Here is an 18059-nt window from a genome sequence, read left to right as displayed (position 1 = left end):
TTATGTTTCCTCCTAGGCCAATGCACGGCATGAGACCCAAGCAATTTCACACTGTCGTCAAAGGTGCGGTGTGTGCAAGGCAAAACTGTCAAATTTAAGTATCTCTGAGTTCAGGGTGACCCATCTGCTGCTAATGAATGTGTGTCCTGGAGGAGAGTTAATTCCTGCTTCCCATCTTCCCCTGAGATCTCCTGTCAGATTGCCCACCCAGCCATGCCAAGGACATGGTACAAGATTAAGTCACCTGGCTATGGGTGATGCCAGGTGACATGAGACCACCTCGAAGAGAGATATTCCACAGATCCCGGAGGATTTTACCAGCCTTGAACTCAAGCCAGGCCTTCATTTTGGTGGAGTCAGGTGGTTAGGAGGCTTTGGGACCACATGCATGTGGTGAGGAGGTGGGGACACTCTCTGAGCAGAGCATGCATGCAAGCTCTCTGGATTGCACCAGAACTAGACTTGTGTCCAGGGCCTCAGAGCTCCCTCTCAGCCACTCTACCCACATGAACAGACCCCTCTGCAGCAGCAGCACAGCCAGACCAGCTTGCACAGACTCAGGAAGAAAGTCCAGTCTGCCACCACCCCAGGAAGCATCATGACCTGGGCTTGTGCTTGGAGCCAGCCCTGCTGCTGCCCTCAGAGCATGGTGATGAGTGAATGTGCAGTGGGGCTGACCCAGAGACACCAGCCCTTTCCTGCAGGCTGTGCTGGAGGGGTTGAACACACACGAGGTCTTTAGGACACAGAAGAAAACAGGTGACTCACAGGGTTTCCAAGCTCTGCAGTCCATCAAAGCCATTGGCTCCCAGGCTTTGGATCCGGTTGTTGTGCAGGTGCCTGTGGACAAAACAGAGATGGTCAGTGGAGGTGCAAACTGACCTTTTCCTGCCAGTCTGAGTGATGGCCCAAGGGGCATCCTGCAAGCTGAGCACAGCCTGGGCTGGGATGATGAGGGGTGTTATAAGGTCCTCTCTTGCCACATGAGACATATGCTAGGTGCAATAGTGCTTGCAGAGCAGCTACAGAGCTCCCATTTCTCCCAGGAAATCCAGGCTGACGTAGGAGTTTCCCTGAGACCTCCACTTTCACAGTTGCTGGGTGACTTTGGATGAACACGCTTAAGCAAGAAACTTCAAGAAACACCCTAGATCTCACCTTACACTGGGCCCAACCTGACAAAGTGCCATGTGGCTTCAACAGTCATTCATGGGTACTAGGTGCTAAGGGCACAGTCATATTTGGACCCCTCAGAGCCTTAGTAGCAGCAAGAAGGCTTTGAGTTCAAAATCATCCTGTTAGTCACAGTTTATTATCTTTGCTTGCAAAAAAATGAAAATGCTGCCAGTTCCTGGATTAGCTCCAGTTTGATTGCAATGAAAGTTGTCTTCAGTTTAATGCTTCAGAGTTTCTGGCTGAAGTGTAGGGGCCATGCGACAGGCTGATGCACATTCTCTACACTAAGGCAGTATTTTTTTCCCCGTGACCCTTCATCCTGGTGCTACATGCCACGAATATCTAGTGCTTAAGGGCTCTGGATCTCCCAGCCTTAATGCTGGTGCTGGAGAGCCATGTGTTGGGGGCCACCTGGGTTGCAAAGCCACCTGGGGTATTTTTGCCTTGGAAGCTCCATAGGTGATGAGTTCCTCTGGAGTCCATCTGCTGGGTTCTACAGAGAACTTACTCCCATGTCTCAGTTTTTTGGCAAACCCAAGACATTAATTCCTGGATTCTTCTTCTCCGATAGCCAGAGACTCTGTGTGTGTGCGCACACCTGGGTGTTTTTGCCATCTGGCTTCCTTTAGAGCTGGTGGGAGCCACATGGCTCACAGTGCATCTCCCTCTGAAATCCCACTCGAGGGCACCTTGAAGTCTATATAGAGACACCTTGGAGCAGCCTGAGGAAAGTCTGCTGGAAAACAGGAGAAGACAACCCACTGCTGCCCAGCCTGCACTTCTACCAGCCTGTGGTTAAGCATGTTAGTGATGTCCATGCTTGCACTGGGATGGTCTGTGAGGAGAAATGCCCACCAAGGAGGTAAAGTCCTCTGTGGCAGGATACCCTCTTTGCTCTCTGTCAGGGTAGGTTTCCTCATCAGTTCATTTTACAGTCCAGGTTCTCCTTTAACACAGAGTGCCACGTGGTTAATCTGCTGCCACACCACTTGCCTTTGGGGTCCTTTTCTCCCTTGCCCACACTCAGGGACGCACCAGCCTTTGTCCAACACTGCTGCCTCCTTCCAAGAGCCTGGGGGAGACTCCACATTGGCAAGTGGATCAATGACTTTTGCATTATTTGCTGCTTGATCTAAATCTGTCTTGGCTTGAAAAATCTCTCACTCCACCTGGATTCAAGTGTGAGCTGTTTGGCTGAGCACAGGCAGCTCCCACTGCCAAATATTCTAGGGTAAAACAGGAGGGAGCTGGGAGTGGAGGAACAGCCAGGCTCTAGGGCAGTTTGGTAGGGGCTTGCAAAACAGAAACCAGCCCAAGATGGATGTTTGTCATTGGGATGACGACATACAAACATTCCAGAGGGAGGGGAAAGATGTGTGATAAAATATGTTTGCTCCTTTGAGCAAATGGGAAAAAAGAAAAGGACGTTGGCTGGAAGAAAACTTGGTTTGATTGTGACTCTTAGGGGAGAAAAGAAGCTGAGATCAAGACCAGAATCTTACAGGAGAAATTTCTCTTCATCACAAGAAAAGAAGTTCAAGTCCAGGTGGTTTCCTCTATCAAATGTTATGGGATAGCTTCAGATCATATTGCTGTTACTTCACTTGGCACTTCCAGTGCAAGATGGTGTCAACAACTTCGGGTCCCTTTGAGCACTGGATACTGCATTTGGCAAATCGAGGGTTTGGATCTGGAGGTGCTCTGCAATTGCAGCAAAAGGTACCACAGGAACCCCTTGCCCCATAGCTCTGTCTCCTGCAAGGGGACAGTATGGAGAGAAAGGAACCACTGAGTGCTGGGAAAGATGTGAGCTCCTTGGAGATTTTTTTGGGGTGGTACAACAGGACACCTTGTCTAAGCTCAGACATGCTGAGCAGCTGACTACTATCACTCAAGCACGGAGACAGAACAGAAAAGCAATCACCTGCTCTGTTTATATTTGGTTCTAAAGTGCTTTGTTTGGAGGCAGAGTAATGAAAATCATCAGAAGGATGTTCTTGGTGACAAAATTATGAGCAACCAAAAAGAGAGGTATAAAAAAATTTGCTGTCCAAGCTGAACTCTAGAGTTGTTACCCAACCACGCAGCAATAATAGAAACAAGAGAGCTGGAAAGGTAAACACTTGAAAAGGCATTCCTTTCTTCTATCTTTCCTTTTTTTTCTACCCAGGTAAACAAATTTTAACAAGTGGAATTGCAACACCTCCAGTGTTTGTCAATTTGAGCTCAGCCCACACGACGTTATATTCTGCCCTGTAAATTACAGCTGGTTTGATAGCAGCTCAAGATACTTGGTTCTAGGCTATAAACAATCCTCTTGTGATGCAAAACCATGAGAATTCTTTAAGCCCTTGCTACTGGAGCTAGTATCCACCACTGTCCTCAGTAAGATCAATGAGATTTGAGATCTGTGTATCCCCCTTTGCAGGTCAGTACCATGGAATGAGGCTGGTTTCGGGCAATCATCCATGACAGTAGCTTTGCCCAGGAAGGAGCAGGACAGTCATTGCTTTTTTGTGGGCTGGCATGTAGACTGTTTTTCAGTTATGCACCTCCATTAGAAAACAGTGGTCTCTTTGCAAAAGCAATTTTCACAACTGACCTCTGGCAGGATGGCAGACAATTTGCCCCATGTGCTCCTGCAGCAGCGCAAGTGCTACCACATGTCATGAGACAGGCTAGCTACTTACTGAAAGGCAGCATAAATTCCAGTGACTGCAGAGTACCAAATGGCCACAATCCCCGAGACAGGCTAGGGAGAGACACTTCATCTTGGTTGGTGTCTCAGGTGATGAGAAGCACACCAGAAAAAAAACAATCCTACAAGATTCATTTGTGCCCCACAAAAAAAAAAAAAAAGCACAACAATTTCTAGAAGGAAGATTTTCTGTCCTTGCCAACAATTTCTTATCACAAATTGGGCATAAATGAGATTTTTCCAAATCATCCCTACAGCACTCCTAGTAGAATTTGTTTAATTTTCATTTCACTCCCTTTTCTGTATATTTTCCCAGTGTATTAAAAGATCCTGGAGAACAGTCTTGTACTGCAATGAGAGACAGGCCAACACAGGCATTAGCACTGCGAGGTCCAAGTCTGGAAATGCTGCCTCCAAGGGGACAGGGCACCTCCATCATTTGTCTTACACACAAGGGAAAGCAGGTTGAGCTAATGTGCTAAATGCTGGTTCAGTAAAGGTCCTTGTCCAGATGAACAAGTGAGTAGACTGTAAGGAAAGGGAAATTATATTACATCTGTATCATGCACTGGTGAAACTGGCTCTGGAAGACTAAATGTATTTCTTGTACCCACATTGTTAACTGGATGTTGATAATTTGGAACGGGTGCAAAGAAGAGCAATAAAAATGATCCAAGGGCTGGAAAAAACTAGGATGGAGGCTTAGAGAACTCAATCCGTTTAGCTTATTAAAAATAAGATCAAGGGGATGAGTGCAGCATAATGTATAGGATTCTTCCTGGTTAGAAAATGGGTACTAAAATGGTTCTGTGATTTAGTGGAGAAAAGAATAATAAGAACAAATGTCTGAAGTCAAAGCCAAAGAAAATTCAAATGGGAAATATGAGCTTTTTTTTTTTTTTTTGTTAACACTAAGGATGATTAACCACTGGAACAAACTACAAAGAGAAGTGGTGGATTCTCCATCGCTTTCATTTCTAATGACTTCACTTTTTCTTCTCAAAAAGGACAAACGCAAACATTTTCCATCAGTTATTTGCATTAGATGATTTGAATTAAGTTCAAATCTGACATGATATGAATTCTCCCACTGGACCATTGCCATGATGAATTTCTAGCTCTATTGTGGCAAAATTGTCCTTTTCCTCAACTTGGCCATGGATAAGTAGAGAAACCTAAATCATAAATGGTACAAATTCCCATGGATTATTTCCGGCAGTGAAGGACCAGCATGAGACTTGTCTGGTGAAGAATAAAGCTTGATCAGGAGTGCCATTGTCAGGGGTGCGTTGGAGTGCTATTTGCTTCTTCCTCAAGTGCCGAAGAAGGAAACTCACTTTTGCCAATGCAGCATGCTCAGTCCTCAGAGGGAAAAGGCACAAGGCACTTCTGCAAATTAAAAGGCCGATGAATGGGACCCAGATGTTCCAGGCAATATTGTTCTTAGTAATAATGAATTGCACATGCCTGGCACTCCCCACCAACACTGAGGTTCCCAAGAACTTCTCAGAGAGGGACTTGTTAACTCCCTTGTACAGGTGAAGGTAGAGATGCACAGGTTCATCCTGACACTGATCTAACAGACTGGCGTTTGGCGTGCTGGGGAGCTCCAAGTCCCACAGATGTCAGCTGAAACTACTGGCGCTCAGCTCCCCTGGAAAGCAGGGATGAGGTGTTTGACATTTGCTCCCAGGCAGGGAGGGCACTGAAAATCAGTGGGCCCTTTTAAAAGTTTTGGCCAGAGTAACATCAGAACAAGGACCAAAATGGGGATGGGAACCCAGGAGCCTTGGAAACTAGTTTTCTCCCCTAGTCACTAAGCCATGCTGTTAGAGAGAGAGCTGCATCATGTCCTTACATGATAAAAATTGTAAAAAAGAGAAATTCTACTAAATAGCCTTCATTTACAGTCTTCAGATCTCAACACATTCAGCTGGAAGGTCTTGCTGGGTGACCTAGGAGGGAAGCACTTGCAGGTGAGTGGCTTGTCCTCGACTAAAATATCAGCTGAAATTCAGGTTGCATGAATGCTGCAGAGGTGGGGGGAAGCTAGTAGTACATGAGCATATGCAGTAACAGGCTTTTAAATATCTACAGGAAGGAGGTCTTGGTGTTTAGTAGCTGTCAAAAAGCAAATTAAATGATAGAGATGACTAGAAAAGAGAAAATGGGCTACAGAACAGCATTATGCCATTGTATAAACTGGCATTAATTTTTGTCTTTGCTACAGCATGCGGTTCGGGTCTCTCCATCTCAAAGGTGTGGAGGAACAAACAAGTGTGATATGTAGACTAAATTCTGATTGCAAAACAGCTAACTGGATGGGGACTGGAAAACCCACAATGAGGGAAGGGTATGACAGACAGTAACGAATACAGAGATAGCACAGAGGAGGTAGAGGTAGAGTGCAAGAATTAGAGGGCATTAAGCAAAACTAACTGGTAGCAGCATGAAAACAACTTTCCCAGAATCCTTGTTTTCGAAGGACTTGTGTGCAGGCAGACAAGGGTCAGGGCCAGATAAGAAGAATGGACATTTTTTTTTGCTTTATGGGGCCAAGTTAACTCTCTGGCTCCAATATCACTGCATGTGAGGCAGCATATGCTGAGTCCTTTTGACAGTGGGATGTTCAGCATTGCAGGAATGTTTGAGTCAGTGGGGTTTCCAGCAGCTAAGGCTCCCTGTGGACCCAAACAGAGAACGATCTGGGTTTTGACCTAATTTGCTCTAACTTAAGGGATTCCCTGCCATGTGATGAAAGTACAACTACCCAAAGACTTTCTCTAGCCAGGTCCGTCATTACAGGGCTGCAGAACAAACCTCTCTACTGCTTGGCCGGTTTAGGAGAGGTCACTCTGACTCTGTGTCCCAACCACATCCTAGTATCTCTGCTGAGAGTGCTCACAGCTCCTTTGGTGACACCAGGAAAGAGGGGAACTGTAGCCCATTGCAGAGATGTGGCAGCAAGGGCACATTTGCAGCACTGGGGGAATTCCTGGCTATGGTCCCAAATTAGTCCATGTGAGATTTTACTGCAGGACTAGTGGATCCCTCTGGGGACAGGGGCTGAAAGAGGTGCTGCGACTCCTGGTTTGAGAGTTGGCTTTCTGCTGATTTCAGCCAACAGAGATGAGGGACACGAATAAGAACTGCTGTCATGCACTTTATCAGACTGTCAGCACAGCAGCATGGGGGTTTCAGATGCTCGCTTCTAAATGAAAAATCTTTATGCCCAAGAAAGAAGATGCTTTTTGTAAAAAACCCTTTTCTTCATCTAAATCATTAACTGAAAAATATTCAGGACTATTTCTGCTTGTAGATGCCAAGACACATTCCTGAATAGATCAGACTTGGAGGTAACATCTTCAGTATCCTATTCCCATGAGCCACCCTGATCAAATAAGCCATCTCCCTTCTGCCATCAGCAGCACAGTGCCAACATGAAGTCCTTGTTATCAAAGCTGGGGAAAGGATGGTGCCAATTACCAAGACTCATAGATTTTACGATGAGTGATTTACATGAGGCTCTGCTTACTGAACACCCTGCAGCCCTAGTTAGAAACCTGCAGCAGCAATAGATGGGAATAAGATCAGGGAATTCCTCAACAGAGGTGTAATTTATTAGCAAAGACTGAATCCCTTAACTTATTCCAGATTGAGGCTTGTATATTCTGATGTTGGTGCTTTGTGTTAGTGCAGGATGATCACCCACATCTCTCCCAAAGGCCCAAGGTGTGTGGAGGAGGAAAAGCACATCTCTGCACCTGGGAAGGTCATGCCCTCAGCTGTGGTCAGCTGTGTCCATGAGTATTAATCAGGCTGTATACGAGAGATTCCCCTGTGCTCCTCCACGTTTGCCCTTGGCTCTCCTCCCCCAGGTGCTCATTTTAATTCCTCTTAGGCTAGAAGTTTCCTGATGTTTATGGTAGCAGCCAGCTCCTCTCCCTCTATGTGCAAATTCAGATACTTGCAGAGGAATGCACATATGTGTCATCTGCATCCTGGTAGGGAAAGTCTCCTCCAAAACTTTACTGCCTAGCTCAGCTGGCTTTTGGGATTGTTTGCTTCTCAGCTTGGTGGGTGAGTCTGAAGCAGGGAAACATCCTTGGTAGGGGTGCAGGAAGGATGCTGGGTGACTTTCCACTGGCTGTGTGCTGACAAGGGTATGCATGGAAGCATGGGAGAGATTTATGGGGCCAGTTCTGCCAAACACTTGTGATCCCACAAAAATTTAGCATCGTGTCCCACAGTGCCTGGCAGGATCACACATATGTTCCCTTCCAGTTGTCTGTGGTGGGACGTTATTCTCTCCCTTGTGACCTAATGGTCAATGACTTTTATTTCTTGAGCTTGCCTGTTTAATTAAGGAGTTGCTTCTCACCCAAAGTATGGGATAAGCCAGAATGAAAGCAGCGTGCTTTTGAGACTGAAATAAAACCCCAAATGTCAGCTCACCCGCCGTGCTAGCTATTAAAGCTGAATGAAGTGGTTGCATTATGATGGTCATGCGATGCCTTGCAGAATGAGCACTATTGTGGGTGAAAACTACTTATTTGACATTTCTCAAGTTGCTTTTAGCATTTCTCCTAAATAAGCCTTTATGCTTTGTCTAAACAGCTGAAGTTGGTGCTTAATAAAACTCTGGACTGTGCTATGTCCAAGCACTTTCTGTGCTAGATGGCTTCAGTAAACACTTTAAATTTTGAAAGCAAAATAATTGCTAAACTTTCACTAAGTCACCACATGCTGAGGTTACTTAATACCCTGGTATCAATACATATTACCAAACTAAAAGGTAGCATTTCATGCAGATACAGGAGCTCTAAAGTAGTTGGCAATCACACCTGAACTTGCTAATCAACACCAAAAATGTAATGACTAGCTAATTTGCACATGTAAACTTCCATTTAAAAGCTACATAATATACAAGCCTCTGTTGATAGAAAGGATGCACCTTCTGACGTAACTGCCAAAGACGTTTGCTTTCTGATTACAGGCTGCAGAGTGTTTTAGTGTGTCTCACTGCCCATGGACTAAATGTTTCCCTCCTGACCCAGGCATCTTCTGAGAGCAGCACTGTTCTCTACATTGTCAGTAAAATGTTTATGATGTGAACTGGACAACAACATGCACCAGGGGGTTGTGATTGCTGCAAAGAATATTTGATCTGCATATATAACACAGTCATGCAAAAAAGCACACACAGGCTTGGACAAGGTGTTGAGGTTAGACCTTTTGTTCAAAATCATATTTGGTCAAAAAGTTTTCTTGGCACGTTTTCCAAGAAAAAAAAATTTGCCTTTTGTCCTGACTGCAAGTTGTTGCAATTTTTTTTTCATGTTGATAGAAATTCCTGTAGTTTTAACACAGGGATGGAGGGGGAAATAGAAATTAGAAGCTTTTTATTGCTTTAATCTTCAGGGAAAATAATCTGCTTTTTGTTTCCAGATACTGATTTTTTTTTTAAATGCAGGGCATTTTTTGAATGATATCAGGGAGCTTTCTGGCTCTTCAGTGAAAAGTGGGGAAAATATGCAAAAAAATCAAAGGAGGCAATTTTAGCATTTTATATCAAACGGTGGGGATTCCTTGACTCTTGTGAACAAAACCTCTGCCTGCCACCCCTGCAGCAAAAAGCTGCTCCTGGGGAGCGGCCACCAGGTCTTCCCATGGGAGGCAGACCTCATTTGCTAGACACAGTCAGCACCTTGTCCCAGCCGGAGGATTGCCATGGCTGCGAGGCAATAACAAGCGGAGAAGGCTTACAGCACCACGAGGCTGCTGAGGTTCTGGAAGGCATAATCGGGGATGTGCCAAATCTGGTTGAGAGCCAGGGTCATGGCTTGCAGCGCTGGCAGGTGGTTCAGAGCTTGGACAGGGATCTCCGTCAGGGCATTATCATCCAGCCACAGGTGACGCAAGGAGAGCAGCCCCTCAAAGCTCTTCTCGGGCACCACAGAGATAAGGTTTGCATCCAGGCGTCTGAGTGGGAAAGAAACAGGGTGGGGATAAGTGAGAGACAGATCTAGCATTGCTTTATGTGCTGCAGTGTTATGCAAAGGGAGTTTTGATGTCGAGGTGGGATGGATTGATGGCCAGGGAGATTGGATTAGGCTGTAAATAGTGATTAGCATAAGGAGGTCTTGGTGCAAGGCTCCTCCTGCCTGTGCTTGGAGATGTTTGACCGCGGCCAAGGATGATCCCTTCTTGATGGCCATTTAGTGCTGCCAACTGATGGCAGCTTCTTAAACAAAGTGATTGGGCTAAGTCCTTTCACATGGACCCACCAGATGGCCAGCTGTGGCTTGCAGGCACCCCCCTTAAAAATGAGCATCAAAGCTGCATCCCCTGGGGCTGGGCTTGCCGTGGATCTGCCTGAGCTGATCTGCAGAGGCACAGCCCTATTTGCGTTACCCCACAGCCCGCTTAGACCCACTGCTGCAGGATGTGCAGGACAGCCAAACCGTGTGGCCAAAGCCCCATTCCAGAAGAAAAGGATTTGTCTGGAAATGCAAAATATGTGGCAGCCCTGCTTGGGGTCCTGTATTTGATCTGAACAGCCAGAGCTACCTGCAAAAGCACCATAAACTAGTCAGACCATATGTCATGGCGCAAGAATTAATCCTGTGCTCTCTGTATCACACATGTTCAGGCCTTTCTTCCTCCTTGATTTGCCAAATGCTTTTTTTTTCATATCATCATGGGAACCTTAAGGTAGTTGAATTTGAGGTTTAATTTGGTGAGAAACTTTAATTTTTAAGACTTGTTTTTGTTCCGAAATAGAATGAGAAGCCAAAAAATATTAAGCTTATTATGAAAAAAAGAAGTTAAAAAACTAGGTTTGGGAATCATCTCTCTTAAAGATCTCTTATTTCAACAGTGGTGAGCAGGATACAATATGTTATCTGTAGATTTAAAAATCAAAATATAAGAGGAAAACACTTCAAATTTGGATGAAACACCAGGAACCAATTATACCAAGGAGAAAACAAATTCTGATTTCCATCCACGGCCAACAGAGCTTATTTTATTTTTCCAAGCTATCTAAAGGAAAGATCTCTGAATTTGAATTGCAAAGAGAAAGCACTTTGTCTCTTATCAAAGCATGAGAGAAGGAAGTTAACAGAACTGTCACAGCCCAGCCCTCAAATCAACAATCCTCCATAAAGGAATGTGGTATAGATATTAGTATTTTTGACTGCATAAGGTAATATTTTTGATGAAAGTTGGATACCAGAACAAACCCCCAGACACTGTTCCCCACTCAGCACCAGACCCTTGTCCAAAGAGCACAGACAACATTTCCTAGTTCATAACACACTTCCCAGCACCCAGCAATAAACTTCTAGTCTGGTGGAGGAGACCAGATGCCCCATCATGTGCACAGAGCAGGGAAAACGCCAGGTGGAAGCTGTGGTCTGTGCAGTGGGGTAGGGGTGGTATTTCCTGGGTGAAATTCTCAGATAATCCTGGGAAACAGATCTTTTCCTATGCCACAGAGAGAAGCGTTTCCTGCACTGGCTGATCTGACCTGGATGGACAAAGCTAGAGATTTGTACCTGGTCGAGAAGTACAACCAAACCTTCCTGAGATCTCTCTCAGACAACTGTCCTTTAAATGCAGTGTACAAGTCTTGACAAAACGTCAGCTCAAATGATACCCCAAGGTGGATTAAATAACTATTTCATTACTACCATTTTGCCACATCAATGTATTTTTCTAAATTGCAATACATTTGTATTGCTGCAAAGTGGCATTTTCTGACGCAAGGCTGTTCAGCTGAGAGTTTTTCAGCTAGCTCTATTGATTGATCAATGACAAAAGCACATCACACCCAAAGCTCAGCTCAGTTGCCATAGGGTTTGCATCTTTGCTCAGAGAGCTGGCACAAGACAGTGTATATTTTCCTCTTGAAGAGGGTGGACATGTTGCAAGTTCTGCCTCAATTTACCTCCTGTCACCAAGACTACAAATAAATCAGAGCATAGCATCATTCATCTTCCTGAGAAGACAAATCCAAAGAATGAAGAGCAGAAAAGCAAACCCTGCAGCAGCTCAGGGTACAATTAAAGACTCTATTTGAAAATTTTCATCAAAATGTTTTGGGACAAACAAGAACTTTCTGACCAAAATTAAAACTTGTGTGGGAAAAGTTGATCTTTGCTTAATTTTTCCGTTCCTTCTTCAGCATAAGAATTCTGTTAGTTTTTGGCATCATAATTGTGTTTTATTTTTAAAAAAAGAAGTACTGTTTACTTTTCTCAGAGACATTCTTTCATCCAAATCCCTATATGTTTACTGAAAATTGTTTTAAAGTGAATGCTCTGTTTCAAGTTTAATTAATTAAAGAACAGACAATGAAAATATCCACTGAGAATAGTTATCATTTTTCAAAACCAAATTAAGCTTTCAGAAATGGAGACACTAAAATAGAGCCAAGGGCTGGTACACCAGGCTGAGCTGTCCAGACAGGGATGGTTCCTGGCAAGGGAGTGAGGTGGTCTAGCTTTATGTCCCACTTTGGTCATGAACTCCTGGGTGAAGCCACAGATGTGAGCCACAAGGAGTTTGGCTTCAGTGTGACAGTGCCCCAGGTGTTGGTAAAACCATTAATGTTGATGGATTTGCTCCATGGCTATTTAACATATGCTCAGGAAAGGCACTTTTTTACATCCATGGTCCATAGGTGTGAGAGAAGTGCCAGTGAGGTAGCATGGGTCCTTGGTGGATTTTTTGAGGTACTCGGACAACTTCTTGTCTTTGTGGATCCCTACGGTTAGTACAGGGGCAATAACTGAGATTCATCTAAGGAGTTTGTTAACACTCCTGGATGGCCATTAGCTTTGGACTTGCTGCAGCTCCAAGCCAGGCTCTGCTCCATGTCTCCATACCCTGCTGTCAATGAGAGGTCACCTCTGCAAGACTCAAATGAACCCCAAGTCTTCTGTTTCCTCACCTCCGCAGGGGCTGCCTGGTGGCAACATGATGTGTTGTGACGAGTGTGGCCACTGTCCATGAGACACTATCTGGAGAGCAGCATGCTTGGGGAGTGTTGGTGAGCTCCAGCCACGTAACAGATGCCTTAATCTGCTCCAGAGTGTGAAAATCAGACCCCAGCCAGATTCATCAGTGGAGTGAAAGGGAGACTTTGTGCTGGTTGCAATGAGCTGGATAAGGGGCTGAGCAACTGTAGAAACAGCAGCCTGCTTGGACCACAGCACAGCAAGATACACCTACCTGGAGCTAGTGAAGTTAAAATTAGGAACAAGGAAGTGTCCAGGTGAAGGCATTTCACACGCAGCATGACGGGCAGGATTCCTTATGTGCCTTTGCAGCATTGACAAGGGAACAGGGAACATGGACTAAGTGATGGCTGTGTTCCTGGTACCAAAAGATCTTTGGGTAGTTTAATTGCTCCTCAGGGAGCTGCTGGCTCTTTCTGGAATAGAGGTGCATTCTTTCTAATAAAAGCTGTGCATGTGGGGATTACTAATTGCTATGGCTTTCAGACAGCTCTCCACTCTCTTCTGGAAGGAGAAAAGCTGAAGTTCTTGGCACAGAGTTGTTAGTAATTATATCAATTATACTAAACAAAAACCAACCCAACAGTTCTCTCCTTTCTTCAGTGTGTGACTCTGGCTCTGTAAGTGTTTTGTGTTATGATTTATACGTAAGATAATTGGGCCGATTAGTGGGTAAATGGGACAGCGCAGGCTGGGGCTGGCTCCTCACCTTCCACGGAGATGTTTTAATCTTTATTTCACCAAATCACTCGGTTTTCCTTGCAAGCATTAACCCATTTGTTGCTTGCAGAGGAAGATGCCTTTTTTCATGGAGCTGCTGCATGGCTTAGAAGTGGGACTTCATCTCATGCCTGCTGTCAAGGAGTGCTGTAGGTCTGGAGAGCGGATGACACACAGTGGTCGCCAGATCTCTGCATGGACAAGATTTCCAAGTGACCTCACAGGCTCAAGCAAGGCACTGCAGAGCATTGTCCTGTCTGTTGCAGGCAAAAGGAGCTGATTTTAAGTGGGACATTCGAGAACAACAGCATATGAAAATCACCAGCTGCCTGAAAGTCTCAGCTTCTGGCTGTAGATCTGCATCTACTGCTGATAGTTATGGGGCATTTATATGACCTCAACATGACGCTTAGTCAAAAGTCCTAAAAGTGCCTGGAATCACCTCAGATTTTACTCCATTTTCTGTTTTGGGGACTACAGGGATGGGGAGAGAGGGAGCTGCCTGGGAAGAACATCAAAAGTCCCTTGGCTTTTGGTCTGAGGCATTGCCTATGTCATCTTTGTTCCCTGAGCAGATGTTCACAGCTGTGTTGAGCCATGGTGAGAGGAGCAGGTCAGCACCAAATGCAAGTATGTCTGAGCCCCATCAGCTGGTGCCTTTGCTGCTTTTGTAGCCAGTGGCAGCTCTGGGGAGCCAAAGGAACCTGTGTGGGGTGGGAAGGGGAAGTCTTTCCTTGGGCAGGGCAGTGTCAGGTAGGCTTTGTGTGGGTGCAGGGTTAAGAGCCCAGCATGCCTTTGAAGAACCACTTCATTGCTTTGAGCATTGTCTATATTTGATAAAGGCTTGAGGAGGAATTGCCTGCCTTCTTGCCAGGAACAGTCCGGAGATGATGCTAGGATCAAAAACATTCCTAGAAGGAACCAAGCAGGTAGGGAAGTCCTTTTCTAATGAGAAAAGGTCAAGAGTGGGAGATTCCTCTTTCCCAGTGTGCAGAAGATAACCCAATGCAATCAGTGCAGCCATTCAGCAGGTCCAGGTGGTGGTGGCTATGTGCAGTTGCCAGTGCAGCGAGCATGTCATAGGTTTTGTATTGATTCTGACAGGTCGAGCTATAATCTGAGATCTTTGTTTTCCTGTGCTACAGACCCAGCGGTTTCTAAGAACTGTCTTGTTCCAAGAACTGCTTCCAGAACATTTCAGGGGATGTACAAGTGCATTTCCTAGACATCTGTAAGCACATGCATCCTACTGTCTGTAACATGACTGGCAGAAGTGTGCAGAAGTGGATAACCAGAAACAGTCTCTCTGTTTCCTAACAGATGTAGTGCAAATCTGAGGCTATGGCTGGCAGAAGCAACTTTGCCAATATCTTTCCAGTTCCTTCTGGCTGTGGAGCATTTACAGGAGGAGCTGCAGCCTGGAAACCAATAAAAATGCACAATGCCATGCTGTCAGGAAATATCCTGACTTTTGCTGCTGTTCTTCCTTCCTTGCACACAGTAGAGCCAATAATAGCTGGCTGTTGGGATGCCTTAGACAAACTATGTGCAGTAACCAGTCTGCATTATAGACTCTGTGATGTTCCTCAACTGCTCACAGCCCAGTCACAACAGGACAGTGGGACCTCAAACTCAAATCCATCCTCCCAGTATTTTTTGCAATATATTGGGCTATTATTTCCCTTGGTAAAGTGGGAGAAAACTTGCCATGAAAGATCATATGCAGCATGGGGTGGTACCAGGCTGGGCTGTTCTCTTTCCAAACTGGGGAGCTCCTCTGCATCTTATCTGTCAACAGCAGAATATAGGCATAAAGAAAGGACGGTCTGGAGAGAGAGCTGCGACCCTCAAAGGAGTGAGGACTGACCTGGCAGCAGTGGGAGGAAGAGCTGGTTGCCCACCCCTCTCTGAGACCACCCCTTTCTCGGGGAGTGAGGTGCTTGCTGTCTTCCCTGGCCCCAGTGTGCATGTGTGTCGGCTGAACAGAGCTGATCTCACCAGAAATGTCTAATTGGTGCCTTCAGGCAATCATGTCTCTCTTCCTGTCTGAGTTTATCTTGAAAGGCTCGATTGAGTTACCTCCTATCCCATAATAGGATCTAAGTTCCTTGTAGTAACATAAGAAGGAGATGATGTCACTGCAGCTAAACTTCTCTGATAACTTACTAATGACTGTGGCCAACACCTCAGCTCCTTTCTCAGGCAAAACTCCCAGACACACTGAGTCAGTACCTGGCTTGTGAGCTCCCCGGGAACTCGCCGTGCAAGGAGCTGAAAGAGCAGCAAGGGAGGATGGCTCCAGAGCCCTGCAAAACACCCTACGTGAAGGCACTCTGTTCCACTCTCTGCCACACTCCCCTGCAAGCCAGCTCTATGTGTGCTGCTCTTTCTGCCAGGCGCAGCACCTGATGGGGCCCCGACATGCAGAGGCAGGACGTTCTGAGTCCCTGAGCCTGCCCAAATAACCCAGGGGAGAAGCAAGGGCTTCTTCCATCAGCTGATACCAAATAGGAGAAAGGCAGCCAGTGACTGCAGTGCTAACCTGGAAGGTGGGAAACTGGGTTCAGTTTCTGCTCTGCCTATCATGTCCTTGTGGTCATAACACACTGCAGTTACAGTGGGAGAACGGACCTGTTGGAGCGGGTCCAGAGGAGGCCACAAAAATGATCAGAGGGCTGGAACACCTCTCCTGTGAGGAAAGGCTGAGAGAGTTGGGGTTGTTCAGCCTGGAGAACAGAAGGCTCTGGGGACACCTTACTGCAGCCTTTCAGTACTTAAAGGGGGCTTATAAGAAAGATGGGGACAGAAGTTTTAGTAGGGTCTGTAGCAATAGGACAAGGGGTACTGGTTTTAAACTAAAGGAGGGTAGATTCAGAATAGATATAAGGAATAAATTTTTTTACAACGAGGGTGGTGAAACACTGGAACAGGTTGCCCAGAGCAGTGGCAGATGCCCCATCCCTGGAAACATTCAAGGTCAGGTTGGACGGGGCTCTGAGCAACCTGATCTAGCTGAAGATGTCCCTGCTCATTGCAGGGGAGTTGGGCTACATGACCTTTAAAGGTCCCTTCCAACCCAAACTATTTTATGATTCTATGAATGACACATTATTGAATATGTAAAACATTGCCTTGTAGGCCTGCTCCAACACCTGGGCTCTCTGCCCCGCCACAGAAGAGCTCACAGCCCTCAAGCAAGACTTGCAGGAGTTCCCTAGCTCTATTTCCAGGCTAAAAACTCTTGTGAAAACCATCCCAGGCAGTGAATGAAGGTTCAAGATGCAAACATGTTCCCAGTTGGCTGTGGAACAGGACCTAGTGGAAAAATTTGCAGGGCTCCATTTGGACTGCAATGAATCTTCACTCCTGACTTAATGGGACATGTACCTCTGGGACGCCCTCCATGAGGGATGCTCAGGAAATGAAATCAGAGCAATACATAGACTCCACACAAAGTGCCTTTGGTACAGACAAGAGGGCTTTGTTATCCCCAGTTGCAGACACCTCCAAAACCCCTCAGGTCAGAACCGTGCAGGAAGGATTGCCAAAATCTCTGTGCAGCTATAGAAACTGCTGGCAGTTGGGCAGCTGCACTCCACCGGTGCACCGACTCCCCGACCAACCCTCTCCCTGGGTGCCTGGCATTGCCCCCCTTGCCCATGGTGCCAGGCACAGGAAAATGGAGAAGGTATAGAAAGCAGCCAGAGGCTAAACAGAGTGGCTCAAAGGCCCCCCAAACAGGGTGGGTCCTGCATATTTGCTGGGAAACACAGTGTTTCTCAAGCACACAAGCTAGCTGGAAAAGAGAAGGGAGAGCAGCTCTTGGGGACAAAAGGTACAGGACACACTGCTCTTTGGGGAGAGAGGCTCTGGACAGTTCATGACACCCTGAGAGATCCCCAGGGCCAAGCATGTACTGGGACATAAGAGCCAGCTCACACCTTGAATGCATTGGGACCAGGGCCAGACCAGATGCATCACAACGTCCCTGTCTGGCAGTGGGGACCTGCGGGGGTGTCACAGCTGGGTTCATGTCTGCCTTGCTCCATCCACTCTCCACTCATGAGCTGACATGGAGATAGGGCTCCAGATGTCCAGTCTGTGGTGGTTGACTCAGGCAATCATTGCTATTTTGTTTTGATGGACACTTGGATGGGGGCTTCCTCCTGTTGAAGTGCTGGACTGTACCCTGGTGTGTTTGAGTGCCTCCTTGTGTTGGGTGAGCAGCCACAGGATCCCCCTTGACCTTCCAATGCAGCCACCTTTGTTTCAGAAATTAAATAACCCTCATCCTTATAGCTCATAGACTATTGAGCTATAGTCTCATATATATATGGGGAGAAGCATTGGCCTTTGCTGAGAGCCTTGAGCCTTGATGGTCATGCATGTGGTGTGTCACTTCTCATTAAACACGTGTGACCCACAGCTGGCCAGATGTTGTC

At 46.2% G+C, this 18059-nt stretch overlaps 1 protein-coding gene and 1 long non-coding RNA gene across 4 annotated transcripts in view; one reads left to right on the top strand and one right to left on the bottom strand.

Moving 5' to 3' along the window:
• The window catches only part of LGR6 (leucine rich repeat containing G protein-coupled receptor 6), a 151711-nt gene that overhangs the window by 39271 nt on the left and 94381 nt on the right, over nt 1–18059 (bottom strand). Inside the window, exons 5-6 of the mRNA XM_052815412.1 lie at nt 9641–9856; nt 769–840 (exon numbers count right to left, since the gene is read on the bottom strand). Of these exons, the coding sequence (XP_052671372.1) occupies nt 769–840; nt 9641–9856 (288 nt within the window). The remainder of the gene's footprint in view (nt 1–768; nt 841–9640; nt 9857–18059) is intronic.
• LOC128154582 (uncharacterized) overlaps nt 1–18059 on the top strand; it is a 109246-nt gene that overhangs the window by 54503 nt on the left and 36684 nt on the right. The gene's annotated exons all lie outside the window — the stretch shown is intronic.

The sequence above is a fragment of the Harpia harpyja genome, chromosome 19, assembly GCF_026419915.1.
Source record: "Harpia harpyja isolate bHarHar1 chromosome 19, bHarHar1 primary haplotype, whole genome shotgun sequence".
NCBI lineage: Eukaryota > Metazoa > Chordata > Aves > Accipitriformes > Accipitridae > Harpia > Harpia harpyja.
Note: the sequence above shows the minus strand (reverse complement) of the source record. Positions and strands in the feature narration are given on the sequence as shown.